The sequence below is a fragment of the Esox lucius genome, chromosome 11, assembly GCF_011004845.1.
Source record: "Esox lucius isolate fEsoLuc1 chromosome 11, fEsoLuc1.pri, whole genome shotgun sequence".
In the NCBI taxonomy this organism is placed as follows: domain Eukaryota; kingdom Metazoa; phylum Chordata; class Actinopteri; order Esociformes; family Esocidae; genus Esox; species Esox lucius.
Window position 1 is genome coordinate 24761850 of NC_047579.1, and position 19106 is coordinate 24780955.

The 19106-nt window shown below is 43.9% G+C and overlaps 1 protein-coding gene across 3 annotated transcripts in view; it reads left to right on the plus strand.

Annotated features, from left to right (window-relative positions):
* LOC105012891 (alpha-1,6-mannosylglycoprotein 6-beta-N-acetylglucosaminyltransferase B) overlaps positions 1–7851 on the plus strand; it is a 126431-nt gene extending 118580 nt beyond the window's left edge. For all 3 annotated transcript variants that reach the window (XM_020050582.2, XM_010874030.3, XM_020050583.2), the window contains 3 exons: positions 947–1021; positions 5998–6269; positions 6955–7851. In XM_020050582.2, the coding sequence (XP_019906141.1) occupies positions 947–1021; positions 5998–6269; positions 6955–7150 (543 nt within the window). In that variant the 3' untranslated portion in view covers positions 7151–7851. The remainder of the gene's footprint in view (positions 1–946; positions 1022–5997; positions 6270–6954) is intronic.
* Positions 7852–19106: the final 11255 nt, after the last annotated feature.

Below are 19106 nucleotides of genomic sequence, written 5' to 3' on the forward strand. Positions count from 1 at the left end.
TCAGGTATGCTGGTCAGGTATGATGCGTACCTCGATTCAGGAGATGCAGTCGGTTTAAAGATGTAAATGTATTCCAGAGCTGAATTCAAATCGGACTCCATGGAGAGCTGTTTTTTCCCCCTCTCATTCATCGTTCCATTATACTGTATAAAGATGCCCAAAAGGCAAAAATGCATTCTGGAATAGCTAATGAGGTGCCAGATACATTTCATTAAACTTTCATGAAATAAACTAATAAGTGAATGCTAAAAGGAAGTGAACGCTAAAAGGAACCATTTATCAATTTAAAAGCCCAAGTGCCTCTGAGGGAGACAATGATAAACAATGAGGTCTTTTTCAAATGACAGAGACATCTAAGGTGATACAAAATTGAACTTTACCATCACACTGATCGAACACTTCCCACCTCAAAATATATAATCATCTAACCCAAATAGGCTTTCAGAGAACAGCAATCCATAGAAATCAGTTCCCTGCAGGCTTCATCAAATCAACCTGATGACTAAAGTGTGTTTACTGCTGCAGTGAAAGGAAGTGCTTTCTTCCTGCGGTTTTTACTGCAGAGAACTGTTATGTATGTGAAATACCTCCTAACCTGTAACACTGGGAAATATGCCAGCCCTGGAGAAAGTTATCGCATGTTCTACAGCCAATGTGAGATGGTCATCACATCCAATTGTCGGCTAAATCTGTTGTTTGTCATATTGATGTACTCAATATGAAATCAATAATGAAATCAATTCAAAGGCTGTCATCTGTGTACAAGGTCAATGATTAATGTGACGCAGAGCCAGCTGTATGTGTACAATGATGTCTTTCTCAATTACCTTAATGAATATGTCAGCTTTGATAAACTATAAAACTCTTTGGCACTATTAACATTGCTGTGAATGTTATGGAGGAACTATGCTGTGTGTTTGTGTGTAATGTTGATGTCCTTCCACAGGTGGAGCCGTATCTGCCCTATGAGTACACCTGTGAAGGAATGCTGGAGAGAGTACATGCTTACATCCAGAACCAGGTTAGTTTGTGTTGCATACCGGGAAACCTTTACTCAGTTCTGTACTGTATATATCCATACTTTTTGTATGCACAGCCCGGTTCAAGTCCCCCCACAGCATTTCGATGGCACTGAGATCTTGGCTTTGACTCAGTCATTCCATAACCCTCCATTTCTTCTTTTTGAGCCATTATGTTGTAGCTTCGCCTGTGTGTTTTGGATAATTTTCTTATTGCATGTTCAATATTCGTTACAACTTTTTGACAGATGGCCTCACATTTTTGTCAATAATTCTCTGGTACAATATGGATTTCATGTTTGGCTCATTGATGGCAAGTTGGCAAAGTCCTGAGGCAGAAAAGCAGCCTCTAACCAAAACGTCTGCATTCATTATGGTTTCCATTAAGTTTTTATATTCAAAGGCAGTCTTTTGTGTTTGCCAAACATGGCGTTTGGCATTGCGGCCAAACAACTACAACTTTGACTCATTTTACTCATTGTTCCAGTAGTGTTGGTCTCCACCCAGTTGTTTCCTTCAAAAGTCACTCAAGTGTTGATATTTTGCGTACGTTCTGACCTCCCACATAGACCGGTTTTGTCCAGTTTTTGGTAGATGACTTGAGTATTTCAACATGATTGTGGTAAGAAAGGCCTCTAGATCAATTGATGTCAATAATGAGTTTCTTTCAGACATCCATTTGGCTGAACTTGATGGGTCAACCTGTCCTATGGGATTTCCAGTGGTCTGGAATTTTCTCTATTTGAAGATGATCAGTGTGACAGTGGTATGATTTACTTTGTATTACTTGGAAATGGGTATGTAACCCCTGCCAGATTCATGGGCATCAAAAGTCTTTAATCTCAGGGGCCTAGGATAGGTCTTTTGAAGATAACTCATGAAGATGTAAACGCATATCTCCAGGAATCAGATTAAGTTGAAATGGTTACTAGGCTGCTATGTATAACTCATTACGATCAAATGCAGTGATGTTTTTTCTTATACTATGCTTTAAAAATGTGTTCTGTATTGTAGCACATTGTAACAACATTTGGATGAATGATGTGTCTTACTGTTGAGAGTAGGCATTTTAAAATGAACTTTGATTGTCACAAGCAGACATGTATGAATCCATTAATGTGTGTGTTTGTGTATGAAACATTTGCATTCGGCTCCAAGCTGCTATATTGTGAATTGGTCAGCATAATTGTCTTTATATCCAAAGCTGGAGATTTTAAATCCAGGTCAGTCTATCAAGATCAAGCTATACTTTCTGTAACATCTAAATTTGCCCACTCATTCAAAACACTCTAATTTACTTCTATACATCTCCGTATAACTCATGAATATCTAAATACATGTTCCCCATAATCTGAACATGATTAAATGCTTACATTAGGGTACTATGGAAAATCATAATTTACAATCAAATGCGTTGATGTTTTTTATTATATTATTCAATTTTGGGGAAGTTTTCCTTCAGCTTAATATATAAAAAACTTAATTATTTTCTATTTTTTTACATTCAGATGCATGGAGAATATGCTAAGCTTTACCCCTCAAATCCAATTTGTGATTATGGTCCTGTCTCTGGCTAAGGAAGCACATCTGTCTTCCAAAGCACATCCCGCCAGGCTATTCTGTTTCTTATTGTACGTACTTGCTCAACCGGGAAGTGTGCTGGATGTTCTCACTTACTGGTTCTCCAGCTAATGAACACAGTTAAAGTTGCAGGCACCCAACCAGCCCCAATGAGATGCTGGAGCATGATGTGGATATCCCTCCTACCAACCTAGTTCGTGCCATTTCTCAAAGATGCCACAACCCTGGTTTGCAAATAAGCCCCACTTTAGACAGCTGGTTGTAGAGCCTCGTATTTTACTGTCTATTATACCCTCAACTTACAGTTATTTAGCCAATTTGATCTTGTATTTTTTTTTACACAGAACTACGTATAGGCAATGTATACATCTTGAAATATGATTCAGTATTAATTAGTACCATTTGCTGATGAAAGCATGGGAGAAATCAGCTGACTGCTGTGTTTCTCAGGAGGGTTTCTTTTCAGTCATTCAACCTAGAAGTTTAAATCAGTCATTCACACCAGAAATTAAACAGGGAAGAAAATATCATGTTTTTTTAATCAAGATTATCCCTGTACAAATAAAACCACATATGATATTAAACTGATAACATTAACCCAAATTTTTTTTCAATAGACGTTTGCATGTCAAACCTGTCCCTGTTGGTTTAAATGATGGGGAACATGGAAAGATCTGATTAATTCATAAGGATGCAAACAAGCATATATATATACACACACACACACACAGCAGAGAGAGTATGCATGCACACACACCCATGCGCACAACCACACACACCCCAAAATGGCAAAGTCTAACTGTAGCCTTTTAATACCATCCCATGATTGTACACATTGTCATGCGCCGGTACGTTGATCATGCTAAAATGACTAGCGGTCTAGCTCGTCTGCTAGTCTGGTCACGGTCAGGGCAGTTGCAGAGGGGACGCAAGGTGGCCTATACTGCGACCCCCAGTCCCTCGTCATGGACCAGTGAGAGTGTACCCAGAGTTCCGTGACTGATCCAGACTGCAGTAGTCCCCCAGGCGTGTACAAGCTCAGACTCCCGGTCACCCCGGCAAACGCCGACACCTCTGCTCCTCAAAAGGCAGCGCTAACCCACTCTGACCCCATAATTCCCGCTTCACAAAACCACATGACACAAACCCACAGACACTCCTGAGGAGCTGGGTGACATCCGGCTGCCCTTGGTCGCTCTGTTTTCCTGATGAGCAGTAGCCCAGGGCAGAGGGAGTGGAAGATGAGCAGGAGGCCTGCTTATTGCAGATGTTTGCTGGGAGGCTGTTTAATAAACAGGTCTGGGGGCCGGAGGGATATGTCAGAGAAATGTTATTACCTGCGCCTTACCCGGCTGTGGGAAGAATGTATTCCAGGCTCTACAAGGCGTGATTCCTATCTAACCCTCTTATGAATATTGGTGGTATTACGGTGTTCATATTATTCCAGGAGGATGGAAGAAAATGTCTGTCATAACCTATAACGCTATAGTGATCCCACTTTTTGTTCAAAATCAAATTTCATCTGAATGTGTAGGGCCGGCCTTGTTGATTGTGCTTTGTTGATTAAGTGGAAATCATGAGTAGAATGTACTTACTACTACTAAGTCGTACGGTCATATAACTGTAGCTCAGCCTGCTTAATGACTAAAATGTAAATGTTGATGTCTTAGGAATTATGTTTTGCGCTTTACAACCCCTATTCTTTCACCTCTGTTAGCAGAGTTTCGTCTGTCCTAACATCTAGTGGTTCTGGTATTTAATTGGATATGGTGACCTTTAAAGTACTGCTATTGGTCCACAACTTTTATTTGGAGTATAGATCGAGCTTAGATCGAATGTTCTTTCTTTACTGGAATGAGCTACAAAATACCCTTAAGCTTGACACTTTCGTCTCCTGTTACTCCTTCAAAAATTAAATTAAAAAGCTGCTATCTGATATTGGATCAGCTAAATCCCCTATGCCTATCTGCACATTTCCTTTGTAATTAAATATAAATTTATCTGTTTGTATTTGTGTGTATTTTTTCTTTGCCTTTTTTATTACATTTCTTACGTTATTCATAGTGTTCTGTGTATTGTCTTGTTATTGTCTTTACAATATCATTGAAAATTCAAATTAGTTCTCAACAACTTGAAAAAAAAAATGTTCTGCCAAGTTATGGGGCTTACTGGTTATTTCTCTGTGATCACCTATAGAATTATACTTGGTTGTTGTTAGTAATATCTCGTAAGTTAAGCTGTATGCTTTGTATAACGTAAGTGTTCATATTACAATGTGAAGTAAATATATTTGCTGATATGTTTACATTCTGACACCCATTCTTGTCATCACATTGATTAATATTGCTTGCTTTCATCGCACCTATCGTTTTATCTTTATTGAGTCTTTTATATAGGCTTTCTTAATATTGTGGCTCTTAAAAGTATTCACCCCCTTGGACTTTTCCACATTTTGTGTTGCAGCATAACCCATATGGATTTCATTATGTGTTTTTCCTATTGATCAACACAAAAACAGCTTGAGTATGAGACTGAGACCAAGTGGAAGATTTTATGATATAAAAAGCATTTTGGCCTTAACACTAAGCACTATATTTGGCACACGCTTAACAAAGCACATCATCGTGACTGCACCATCCCTACCATGAACAATGGTGGTGGCAGCATCATGCTATGGGGATGCTTTTCAGTGGCAGGGTCTGGAAGACTGGTCAGGACTGAGGGAAGGATGAATGGAGCAAAGTACAGAGAGGTCCTTGAAGAAAACCTGATCCAGAGCTCCAAGGATTTTGAACTGGGGTGAAAATTCATCTTTCATCACGACAACGTCCCAAAGCACACAGCCAAGACAAAGCTGGAGTGGCATCAGGACCCAGATCTCAATACAAATGACAATAATAATGTGGAAAAAGTTGAATATTACTGTGCACCTAAGGTCCCTGCCCAACTTTACAGAGCCTGAGGAATCTTGCTAATAAGAATGGGTCAACATTGCTGCTTCAATTTCTTTCTCCAAATGTGCAAAGCTAGGACTCAGCTGTAATTGCTGCCAAAGATGCAAGGTGTTGATTACTTATGCAAACTTTTATTCTGTATTGTATGTTTTATTTATTTAGGCAGTTTATAGATTTTATTAAAAAAATCAAATAAATGTTTATCAGTGGCAAAACCTCCTAATTACATCAATTATTTTTTTTTTAAGTCCACATTGGTAAGAACCACTGTAAATATGCATCGTTTTATGTGGGACAAGTCACATGAAGTACACAAATTATATAGAATATTACTCCTCCACAAATGTGTAGCTAAAAATGATTGTATACCACACAGCCTTTGAATTGATTTCTGAATGTCTAAATTGCTCAATTAATTATTATTTTGTATTCTACTCCTGCAGGAATTCTGCTCACCAGAAGCTCCGTTTCCCTCAGCGAATGCTTCAAAGAGTTGGCCAGGCAGCCCCCCAAGACCGTTCGTTCATTTGTCCAACTCCAGCACCCTAGCCTGGGCTCCCAATATCAGCGCTCCACCTTCCTGGCCCCCGCTCAGCGCCCTGCAGCTGTTGGCCTCTCTGGAGGGCCAGTCATGTGTGGAGGCGTGCCAGAGCACAGGCCTAATCTGTGAGCCCGCCTTCTACCGCTTCATCAACATCAAGGAGGCCTTCAGTGGGTGAGTTGCCTGCCTTCCCACCATCTGTTGGGCTTGGCACCATGAGGGGACCAATTAAAACTTGAGCCCCCTAAGTTTTGTGTTACGTGTTTCAACATGTCCCTACAATACACATATGGCTTAATCAATCTCACCAGAGCATTCAAGTGAGGAGAGCACTCCTCGGCCTCAGAGTGTGTGTAGTCCCTGCTATCGGAGGCTGTCTGGTCAAAAATAGCGTGACATCTTGTTCAGTGTAAATGACGTGCCGTTCTTTGCCAGATAGCATGAAATACATGGGCTACACATATTGAGACGGAGCACTGTGTCACTTAGCTCTGATGTTTTTTCCAGTGAGATGAATGTGCCTTGCTGTCAGCATGTGCCAGTTAAACTATCATCATTAAGAGGCGCTGCCAGTGTTGAACATTTGTTGCCTTTACAGGAGCTCATGTCTCATTCAGGAGAGCTTAGCATCACTGTAATTCAGCCCTTTTTCATGGTATAGTGTGATATGAGCAGAATTTAATAATGAATGCAAGAACATCTTCCCTCCCTTCCCTGTACTGTCCAGTATGGTATGTTGGTAATAATATGAAAAGCTACTCATAAACCCTTTCAAAACTTTTGTTATGTTGTCAATCGCATGACTTAATAAAAATTACTATGCAAAGGATGTTTGAATCTTCCTTCTGGTTCCTCCCAGGCTGAAAGTGCAATGTGTGGGGTTGGAGACTGAGATGAACCACATCTTCCCAGCCTTCTCCGTGGAGCGCAGTGAGTGCGGCCTTCAGAAAGACCCTCTGCTGTTCAGCTGTGCAGGGGCCAATGCCAAGTACCACCGCCTCTGTCCCTGCCGAGACTACCGCAAGGGCCAGGTGGCATTGTGCAGGGACTGCTAATGACCATGATTGAGGGGGAAGATGACCTGCCACCCTCAGTCTGGTCCATCCCAGCAGCCCTTCCTGTCGGTGGGAGGGACACTGAGGAAGATGGCCCTGCTAGAGGTCACTGGGAGCTGGGGCTCACCAACTCAAAGGGACCAGCAGGGACAGTTTTAGTAAAGTAGAGGAGCAGTATAGCCTAGAAACGAGCGCTGCTGGTATTGTTGTAGCATAGGTTGGAATTCCTCTCAGAACTCCACAGTTTGATTTATGTTAAAGTGAGATAAATGAGACTCCATACCTGAATATCTGACCACGAGTCTGGTGTACTGATTACCAAAAACTCACGAAAGGGCTGCTCAACAAAATGGGTCGCTGACATGGTAATGCATCTCAGGGAAATGCATGGTTGTACAGGACCCTGCTAAAGTAATGAAGCTGTTGTTCATTGAAAAATTTAAAGAATTTGGATTGAATGTTAGTCCAACACGAATGTTCATGATTAACACATAAATAAAAGGGATTCAAAATGACATCTCTGTTAATTATATTTCAGTTCTACAGTATAGTTGCTAGTATCTGTATTGCATTAAGTGATTTGCAGATACTACTGTATGTTTGGTAAAGTTATTTGATCATAGTGCATTAGTACTGTAGATATGCTCTTAGATGTCCTATTTTCCATGTCTTATAAATGTGTATATTTGTACATAAGTGTTGTTTAATAAAAAAAAAATAAAGGGTAACTCTTTTTCTAGGAAAATTATTTTTCTAAGTTACTTATTGAGGCAAAAGTAATAATGTTGATTTAGAAAATCAATTTAAAGTGGTCATCAATGTTTATTTGTCAATTTCACAAAGCCAGATTATATATAAACTCCAAATGGCTTCTTACAAAGTTAGGGATTTGTCTGCAGGGACTGATCTGTTGGACCCATTTAATGTTAGTTCAATTTAAAATACCTGCAGGCAAGTTCTGAGAAGGGTAGGTTGCCAGAGTGGGTGGAATGCTGCTTTGAGATAATGCAAATTTCAGAATAATTCAGCTTGGACAAAGGCTTGTGATGGCTTATCCAGGGCTCTTGGAGCAATAGATTTCACCTCTCACCAAAGTCTCCCCAAATATATCTTGTCTATCTTGGTCTGTTCTCAAAGATTTTCTCCATTGTAGAAACCGTATTTTCAGACAAGTCAAAAACACACTCCAATGCTGTCATACCATCATTAGGCCCAGTGGCCTCATCAGGAGATGGATCAGAAAGTCCATAAATAAACTATCCAAATACAATGAACAGTACTGATAGCCTTCATCAAAGTTTTGTTTCAATAGAAAACATTTAGGGATGAATAGACACTATTAGGGCTGATTATGATTGTAGTGAATTGCATTACTGTAACCTCCACATAACCGCACATCCTGTTTCGATGGCCAAATAAAGTTCTAGATCCAAACTAATTTTCTTCCCCGTTGTCTTCTCCCTTTTGCTTGTCCTGGGCTATTTCCTGTTTCAGGTTTTGTTTCGCTCAAAATTTTTGCAAGGTAGAAATAAGAAAATGTACCTAAAGTGAGATAAATCTGCAAGCTCTAACTTCAAATAGGATTCTGTCATTGGGTCTATCAACCTTTGACCTTTAGCCGACCTAGACATTTTGATGTGTAGCCATGTTTTTGTTGGCAGTCTGTCCAGATATAATCCGGTCCATCTGTTATCTTTCATGGATTATATTTTGGTAATGTGATGATGTAGGAGATGTGATATGGGATTCAGCATAAACACAGTTTTATAGTATCTCCCGCTAACTTTTTCAGCCTCACTAGCCTTTGACATACTCAGAATTTCTGAGGTGACAGAAAAAGAGACTAATCAGAGCTGCTGCAGAAACACTAAACACTCATCCAAGAGAAGAGAGGTTTTGATTAGGTATGTTCAAAGAAGAGGATTGTAATTTGCCAGTTTAATGAAGGTGTTTATTGCCTATTCAAATGTCATCTGATTTGGATTGAGAGACACAATTATGCACAGTATTATTTCTTCTCATAACTGTCCTGTCCTCAACTATCTTATGCTTAAAAAATGCATAGGTGTAACTAACAAATGGGAACAAAATGAGGAAAGAGATGCAAGTGAGCAATGGAGACCGTGAGCTTTTCATCCGTTTCAAATTTATTTTATGAAAATATATACAGTACATGCACAATATCCATAGCGGAAGTATAGAGAAAGTTTAATTTAACATACAAATACAAAAGGGTACAAAAAAAAACATCACTGCCAAATGCATTGTGTTCATAAATCACAGAATGTTTCAGAGCTACAACGTACAGTGGGGAGAAGAAGTATTTGATACACTGCCGATTTTGAAAGTTTTCCCACTTACAAAGCATGTAGAAGTCTGTATTTTTATCATAGGTACTCTTCAACTGTGAGTGACGGAATTTAAAACAAAAATCCAGAAAATCATTTGTATGATTAAGTAATTAATTTGCATTTTATTGCGTGACAAGTATTTGATACATCAGAAAAGCAGAACTTAATATTTGGTACAGAAACCTTTGTTTGCAGTTACAGAGATCATATATTTCCTGTAGTTCTTTACCAGGTTTGCACACACTGCAAGCAGGGAGATTTTGGCCCACTCCTCCATACAGACCTTCTCCAGATCCTTCAGGTTTCTGTGCTGTCGCTGGGCAATACAGACTTTCAGCTCCCTCCAAAGATTTTCTATTGGTTTCAGGTCTGGAGCCTGGCTAGGCCACTCCAGGACCTTGAGATGCTTCTTACGGAGCCACTCCTTAGTTGTCATGCTGGAAGACCCAGCCATTACCCATCTTCAATCCTCTTACTGAGGGAAGGAGGTTGTTGGACAAGATCTCGCGAAACATGGCCCCATCCATCCTCCCCTCAATACGGTGCAATCATCCTGTCCCCTTTGCAGAAAAGCATCCCCAAAGAATGATGTTTCCACCTCCATGCTTCACGGTTGGGATGGTGTTCTTGGGGTTGTACTCATCCGTCTTCTTCCTCCAAACACGGCGAGTGGAGTTTAGACCAAAAAGCTCTATTTTTGTCTCATCAGACCACATGACCTTCTCCCATTCCTCCTCTGGATCATCCCGATGGTCATTGGCAAACTTCAGCCTGGACATGCGCTGGCTTGAGCAGGGGACCTTGCGTGCGCTGCTGGATTTTAATCCATGACGGCGTAGTGTGTTACTAATGGTTTTCTTTGAGACTGTGGTCCCATCTCTCTTCTGGTCATTGATCAGGTCCTGCCGTGTAGTTCTGGGCTGATCCCTCACCTTCCTCATGATCATTGATGCCCCTCAAGGTGAGATCTTGCATGGAGCCCCAGACCGAGGGAGATTGACCGTCATCTTGAACTTCTTCCATTTTCTAATAATTGCACCAACAGTTGATGCCTTCTCACCAAGCTGCTTGCTTATTGTCCTGTAGCCCATCCCAGCCTGGTGCAGGTCTACAATTGTATCCCTGATGTCCTTACACAGTTCTCTGGTCTTGGCCATTGTGGAGAGGTTAGAGTCTGTTTGATTGAGTGTGTGGACAGGTGTCTTTTATGCAGGTAACGAGTTCAAACAGGTGCAGTTAATACAGGTAATGAGTGTAGAACAGGAGGGCTTCTTAAAGAAAAACTAACAGGTCTGTGAGAGCCGGAATTCTTACTGGCTGGTAGGTGATCAAATACTTATGTCATGCAATAAAATGCAAATTAATTATTTAAAAATCATACAATGTGATTTTCTGGATTTTTGTTTTAGATTCCTGCAAAATCGGCAGTGTATCAAATACTTGTTCTCCCTACTGTATTATTATTATATTATATTTGCATGGCAGAGTCACAGATAGTGGTTTTCAGAAGTGTTCCTGAGCAGTGATTTCCAATACAGAATCGTGTCTGTTTTTAATGCAGTGCTGCCTGAGGGCCTGAAGATCACAGCCATCAGATATTGGTTTTTGGCTTTGTCCTGGCATCAAGAGAATTTTCCGGACTCTCTGAATCTTTTAATTGTATTGTGTACTGTAGATGATGAGATCCTCAAACTCTTTGCAATTTTATGCTGAGAAACATTATTCTTAATTTGTTGCACTATTTGCCCATGCAGTCCTTCACAGAGTGGTGAACCCCTCCCCATCCTCACTTCTGACAGGCCCATCCTCTCTGGAATGATCTTTTAATACCCAATCATGTTACTGACCTGTTGCTAATTGACCTTGTTAGTTGTGTGATATTCCACCAGGTTTAGAATTACACAATTTTTCCAGTCTTTTTTTGTATCCTGTCCCAACTCTTTTGAAATGTGTTGCTGACATCAAATTCTAAATGGCCATGTATTTATCCCAAAACATTAAAATGTCTCAGTTTCAACATTTGATATGTTGTCTTTGTACTACACTGCTAAAAAAAGGGACCATTTGAATCACACATTGTGTCTCAATGAATGCAATATATTAATGATCTAAATTTAGTGTACATTGTGTAATTCGTTGAGAACAAAATGATGTAAAAACAGTCATTGTAAACCAAAATCATAAACTGATTGATGACTGGATTCAAACTCAAAACGAAAATCAAAGTAAACCATTGAAATCACAGGCTGTTCCAACTTGCTTGAATCTCATCACGGCAACTCATAATGTGACTTAGTATTGTGTATGGCCCCACATGTCTGTATGCACTCCCGACAATGTATGGGCATGCTCCTGATGAGACCTCAGGGCATCTGTGAGCTCCTGGACAGTCTGTGGCGCTACTTGGCGGCGTTGGATGCATTGATACGTAACATCCCAGAGGTTCTCAGTTGGATTCAGGTCTGGGGAAGGTGAGGGCCAGTCAATGGCATCAATGCATTCGTCATCCAGGAACTGACTACACACACATGAGGCCGGGCATTGTCCTGCACCAGGAGGAACCCAGGCCCCGCCGAACCAGTGGTCTGACGATGGGTCTGAGGATTTCCACACGGAGGTATTCGAAAACATATATTTTATGTTATTTAATAAAATCCATCCATCCATCTTCTTCCGCTTATCCGGGGCCGGGGCCGGGGCCGGGTCGCGGGGGCAGCAGTCTAAGCAGGGATGCCCAGACTTCCCTCTCCCCAGACACTTCCTCTAGCTCTTACGGGGGGACACCGAGGCGTTCCCAGGCCAGCCGGGAGACATAGTCCCTCCAGCGTGTCCTAGGTCTTCCCCGGGGTCTCCTCCCGGTGGGACGGGACCGGAACACCTTCCCAGGAAGGCGTTCCGGAGGCATCCGAAAAAGATGCCCAAGCCACCTCAGCTGACCCCTCTCGATGTGGAGGAGCAGCGGCTCTACTCTGAGCTCCTCCCGGGTGACCGAGCTTCTCACCCTATCTCTAAGGGATCGCCCGGCCACCCTGCGGAGAAAGCTCATTTCGGCCGCCTGTATCCGGGATCTTGTCCTTTCGGTCATGACCCAAAGCTCATGACCATAGGTGAGAGTAGGAACGTAGATTTCTTCACCACGACAGACCGATACATCGACTGCATTACTGCAGAAGCTGCACCGATCCGTCTGTCAATCTCCCGTTCCATCCTTCCCTCACTCGTGAACAAGACCCCTAGATACTTAAACTCCTCCACTTGAGGCAGGCACTCTCCACCAACCTGAAGTGGGCAAGCCACCCTTTTCCGACTGAGGACCATGGCCTCGGATTTGGAGGCACTGATTTTCATCCCCACCGCTTCACACTCGGCTGCAGGTCCTGGTTAGAAGGGGCCAACACTACAACATCATCTGCAAAGAGCAGAGACGAAATCGTGTGGTCCCCAAACCTGACACCCTCCGGCCCCTGGCTGCGCCTAGAAATTCTGTCCATAAAAATTACGAACAGAACCGGTGACAAAGGGCAGCCCTGCCGGAGTCCAACATGCACTGGGAACAAGTCTGACTTACTGCCGGCAATGCGGACCAAGCTCCTGCTTCGGTTGTACAGGGACCTGACAGCCCTTAGCAAAGGACCCAGGACCCCATATTCCCGAAGCACCCTCCACAAGATGCCGCGAGGGACACAGTCGAATGCCTTCTCCAAATCCACAAAACACATGTGGATTGGTTGGGCAAACTCCCATGAACCCTCCAACACCCCGTAGAGGGTATAGAGCTGGTCCAGTGTTCCACGGCCCAGACGAAAACCACACTGTTCCTCCTGAATCCGAGGTTCTACTATCGGCAGTATTCTCCTCTCCAGAACCCTGGCATAGACTTTCCCGGGGAGGCTGAGAAGTGTGATCCCCCTTCTTAAAAAGAGGGACCACCACCCCGGTCTGCCATCCCAGAGGCACTGTCCCCGACCGCCACGCGATGTTGCACAGGCGTGTCAACCAAGACAGCCCCACAACATCCAAAGACTTGAGGTACTCAGGGCGGATCTCATCCACCCCCGGTGCCTTGCCACAGAGGAATTTCCACCTCTGTGACTTCAGCCCGGGTGATGGACGAGTCCACCTCTGAGCCCTCATCCTCTGCTTCCTCAATGGAAGACGTGTCAGCGGGATTGAGGAGATCCTCGAAGTACTCCTTCCACCGCCCGACGACATCCTCAGTTGAGGTCAACAGCTGCCCACCTCTACTGTAAACAGCGTTGGTAGGGCACTGTTTCCCTCTCCTGAGGTGCCGGATGGTTTGCCAGAATCTCTTCGAGGCCAGCCGATAGTCCTTCTCCATGGCCTCACCGAACTCCTCCCAGGCCCGAGTTTTTGCCTCCACAACCACCCGGGCTGCAGCCCGCTTGGCCTGTCGGTACCCGTCAGCTGCCTCAGGAGTCCCACAAGCCAACTAGGCCTGATAGGACTCCTTCTTCAGCTTGACGGCATCCCTTACTTCCGGTGTCCACCACCGGGTTCGGGGATTGCCGCCTCGACAGGCACCGGAGACCTTAAGGCCACAGCTCCGAGCGGCCACTTCGACAATGGCGGTGGAGAACATGGTCCACTCGGACTCAATATCTCCAACCTCTCTCGGGATCCAGTCGAAGCTCTGCCGGAGGTGGGAGTTAAAGATCTCTCTGACAGGAGACTCGGCCAGACGTTCCCAGCAGACCCTTACAGTACGCTTGGGCCTGCCGAGTCTGTCCAGCTTCCTCCCCCGCCATCGGATCCAACTCACCACCAGGTGATGATCAGTTGACAGCTCCGCCCCTCTCTTCACCCGAGTGTCCAAGACATATGGCCGCAGGTCAGATGAAACGACAACAAAGTCGATCATCGACCTGCGGCCTAGGGTGTCCTGGTGCCACGTGCACTGATGGACACCCTTATGCATGAACATGGTGTTCGTTATGGACAAACTGTGACTAGCACAGAAGTCCAATAACTGAACACCACTCGGGTTCAGATCAGGGGGGCCGTTCCTCCCAATCACGCCCCTCCAGGTGTCACTGTCGTTGCCCACGTGGGCGTTGAAGTCCCCCAGTAGAACAATAGAGTCCCCAGTCGGAGCACTTTCCAGCACCCCTCCCAGAGACTCCAAGAAGGTCGCATACTCTGCACTGCCGTTCGGCCCGTAGGCACAAACAACAGTGAGAGACCTATCCCCGACCCGTAGGCGCAGGGAAACGACCCTCTCGTTCACCGGGGTAAACTCCAACACATGGCGGCAGAGCTGGGGAGCTATAAGCAAACCCACACCAGCCCGCCGCCTCTCACCATGGGCAACTCCAGAGTGGTGAAGAGTCCATCCTCTCTCAAGGAGTGTAGTTCCAGAGCCCAAGCCGTGCGTAGAGGTGATCCCGACTACCTCTAATCGGAACCTCTCAACCTCACGCACTAACTCAGGCTCCTTCCCCGCCAGCGAGGTGACATATCCCTAGAGCCAGTTTCCGTGTCCAGAGATCGGGTTGTCTAGGCCCATGCCTTCGACTGCCGCCCGATCCTCTTTGCACCGGCCCCTTATGGTCCCTCCTGTGGGTGGTGAGCCCACGGGAGGGCGGCCCCACGTCGCCCGTTCGGGCTGAGCCCGGCCGGGCCCCATGGGGGAAGGCCCGGCCACCAGGCGCTCGCATACGAGCCCCAACCCCGGGCCTGGCTCCAGGGTGGGGCCCCGGCTGCGCCATACCGGGCGAAGTCAAGGTGATCTTAATAAAATATACTTTATTTAAATATATACTAATAAATGTATAATATTAGATATGTATAATATTAGATAAGATTACTGTCATTGAACAGTACAACAACAAAAAAGTACAGTACAACGAAGTGCAGCAAGCATCTAACCAGAAGTGCAAGTATTTACAAGTTTTAAATATATGTATATTGGATATATGTATAAGTGGATGTGCAATGACAGCATAGGCAAATAGAGGAGGGCGGAATGTTTACAAGTATTAGGTATAGTGGATGTTACAAGTGGGATAACAGTTGTTTGGGTACAAATGGCAATTTCTAAATGGCATTCTAGATGTGCAAACAAGGCAAATGAAAGAGTAATGTAGTAGGGTAGCATGAGCGACCATGATGCAGAGATGGCAGCACTAAGGTCCTCGAAGTAGCCGTGTGTGTAACAACTGTAAAAATGCAAGTGCAATACTAAAATGTGCAAAGAGGCAAATTGAATGTGCAAGGAGCAGTGCAACAAGGTCCCTGAGAGGTGGGGGGGTATGGTAAGTGATTGGTCACAGAGTTCTCTGAGTCACAGAGTTCAGCAGGGTTACTGTGGAAACTGTTCCTGAGCCTGCTGGTGTAGGACCAAAGAGACCTGTACCGCCTGCCTGATGGTAGGAGGGCAAACAGTTTGTGGCATGGATGTGAAGGGTCCCTGATGATCCCGCATCCCCTGTGCAGACACCGTTTGCACTGGAGGTAAGTGATGGCAGGAAGCTGGGCAACAATTATGTGTTGGGAGGTTTTCATCACCCATTGCAGTTTGTCAGAATGCCTCCATTGTGCAGCGGTGAAGGTTCACAAGGATCTTGGAGGATAGGTGGGCTTTCTTCAGCCTCCTCAAAAAGTACAGTCGCTGCTGTGCCTTTTTGACCACAGCTGAGGTGTTGAGGGTCCAGGAGAGGTCCTCGGGGATGTGGACAACCAGAAATTTGAGCTGGACATGCTCCACCTCAGTACCCTCAATGAGGACTAGGGCATGGCTGCAGCTTTTAGACTTCCTGTAACCCACAATGTGTACCTTGTTTTTTTTATGCATTGAGGGCCAGGTTGTTGTCAGCAAGGCTCAGCATACAGCCTTGTGGAACACCAGTGTTCAGGATCAGGGTGGAGGAGGTGAAGTTGTTTAACCTGACAAACTGAAGGAGACATTGCTTGCTGTGGGGGTGGGGTTCTTTGGCCGGTAGTCAGTGATGGCTTGGATGCCCTGCCACATATGTCGAGGATCAGAGTTGTTGTTGAAGTGCTCCTCAATCCGCAGTTTGTGGTCATTTTTAGCCATCTTGATGCCCCTTTTCAGGTTGGCCCTGGATGGGATGGATCTAAAAGCAGCGCTGTGGGCCTTCAGCAGTTGACCTCTCTGTTCATCTGCGGCTTCTGGTTGAGGAAGGTCTTTATTCGTTTGTAGGGGGTGACATTGTCAGTGCAGATGTTGATGTAACCCAGAACGCTTAATATACTGCATATTCATATACACTCACCTAAAGGATTCTCTTTAATGCAATTATGTAATCAACCAATCACATGGCAGTTGCTTCAATGCATTTAGGGGTGTGGTCCTGGTCAAGACAATCTCCTGAACTCCAAACTGAATGTCAGAATGGGAAAGAAAGGTGATTTAAGCAATTTTGAGCGTGGCATGGTTGTTGGTGCCAGACGGGCCGGTCTGAGTATTTCACAATCTGCTCAGTTACTGGGATTTTCACGCACAACCATTTCTAGGGTTTACAAATAATGATATGAAAAGGGAAAAACATCCAGTATGCGGCAGTCCTGTGGGTGAAAATGCCTTGTTGATGCTAGAGGTCAGAGGAGAATGGGCCGACTGATTCAAGCTGATAGAAGAGCAACTTTGACTGAAATAACCACTCGTTACAACCGAGGTATGCAGCAAAGCATTTGTGAAGCCACAACACGCACAACCTTGAGAACAGAATGAGAACATGGATCCATCATGCCTTATTACCGCTGTGCAGGCTGGTGGTGGTGGTGTAACGGTGTGGGGGATGTTTTCTTGGCACACTTTAGGCCCCTTAGTGCCAATTGGGCATTGTTTAAATGCCACGGCCTACCTGAGCATTGTTTCTGACCATGTCCATCCCTTTATGACCACCATGTACCCATCCTCTGATGGCTACTTCCAGCAGGATAATGCACCATGTCACAAAGCTCGAATCATTTCAAATTGGTTTCTTGAACATGACAATGAGTTCACTGTACTGAAATGGCCCCCACAGTCACCAGATCTCAACCCAATAGAGCATCTTTGGGATCTGGTGGAACAGGAGCTTCGTGCCCTGGATGTGCATCCCACAAATCTCCATCAACTGCAAGATGCTATCCTATCAATATGGGCCAACATATCTAAAGAATGCTTTCAGCACCTTGTTGAATCAATACCACATAGAATTAAGTCAGTTCTGAAGGCGAAATGGGGTCAAACACAGTATTAGTATGGTGTTCCTAATAATCCTTTAGGTGAGTGTATTTCTTTATTTTAACACATAATATTCAATATTAAAATATATGACACGCATTGTATTATGATATTGTGAGAAGTACAAGTTATATATTTCATAAACATAGTCAGGGCACACATGTAAATATATGTTGAGAAATCCTCTACATATATGTACATGCAGTGGATAAAAGTCTACACCCCTTAAAATGCCAGGTTCTTTTGATGAAAAGCATGAGACAAAGATAAATCATGTCAGAACTTTTTCCATCTTAAATGTGACCTATAATGGGAAAAATTCAATTGAAAAACAAACCAAAATCTTGGTTTCATCAAAATCAATCAATCAATCAATCAAAATGTATTTATAAAGCGCTTTTTACAACAGCAGTTGTCACAAAGTGCTTTACAGAGACACCCGGCCTTAAACCCCAAGGAGCAAACAACAGTAGTGTTGAATTTCAGTGGCTAGGAAAAACTCCCTAAGAAGGTCGAATTTTAGGAAGAAACCTAGAGAGGACCCAGGCTCAGAGGGGTGACCAGTCCTCTTCTGGCTGTGCCGGGTGAGATATTAAGAGTCTAATTGGAATAATAAATAAATTTCTCCTGGCTAAATCCAGAGTATATTCGATTTTAGACTAGGTCAGAAGTATGACCAGGTGGACAAGGACAGGAACAGCAACGGTCCCCCCAAACCAGGTAATCCGCAGGTGTGGACCAGGACCTCATCTCCTCAGATGAGACCATAACACATTTTCCCACATGCTTTTGGGGGACTTGATGTTTGTTTTTGCAAACTTCAGCCAGGCATGGATGTTTTTCTTTGTAAGAAAAGGCTTCTGTCTTGCCACCCTACCCCATAGCCCATTCATATGAGGAATACAGGAGATTGTTGTCACATGTAGCACACAGCCAGTACTTGCCAGAAATTCCTGCAGTTCCTTTAATGTTGCTGTAGGCCTCTTGGAAGCCTCCCTGACCAGTTTTCTTCTCATCTTTTCATCAATTTTGGAGGGGCATCCAGTTCTTGGTAATGTCTCTGTTGTGCCATATTTTCTCCACTTGATGATGACTGTCTTCACGGTGTTCCATGGTATATCTAATGCTTTGGAAATTCTTTTGTTCCTTTTCCTGACTGATATCTTCCAACAATGAGATCTCTCTGATGCTTTGGAAGCTCTCTGCGGACCATGGCTTTTGCTCTGAGATGCAACTAAGAAAATGTCAGGAAAAACCTACTAGAACAGCTGAACTTTGTTTGTAAATAATCAGTCACTTTAAATGATTAATTCACAGAAGTCTGCTGGTAGGGGACTAGCACATTTTTTTGACTCCATCAAGAACAACAAATCACCACATACACCAGAAAAAGATG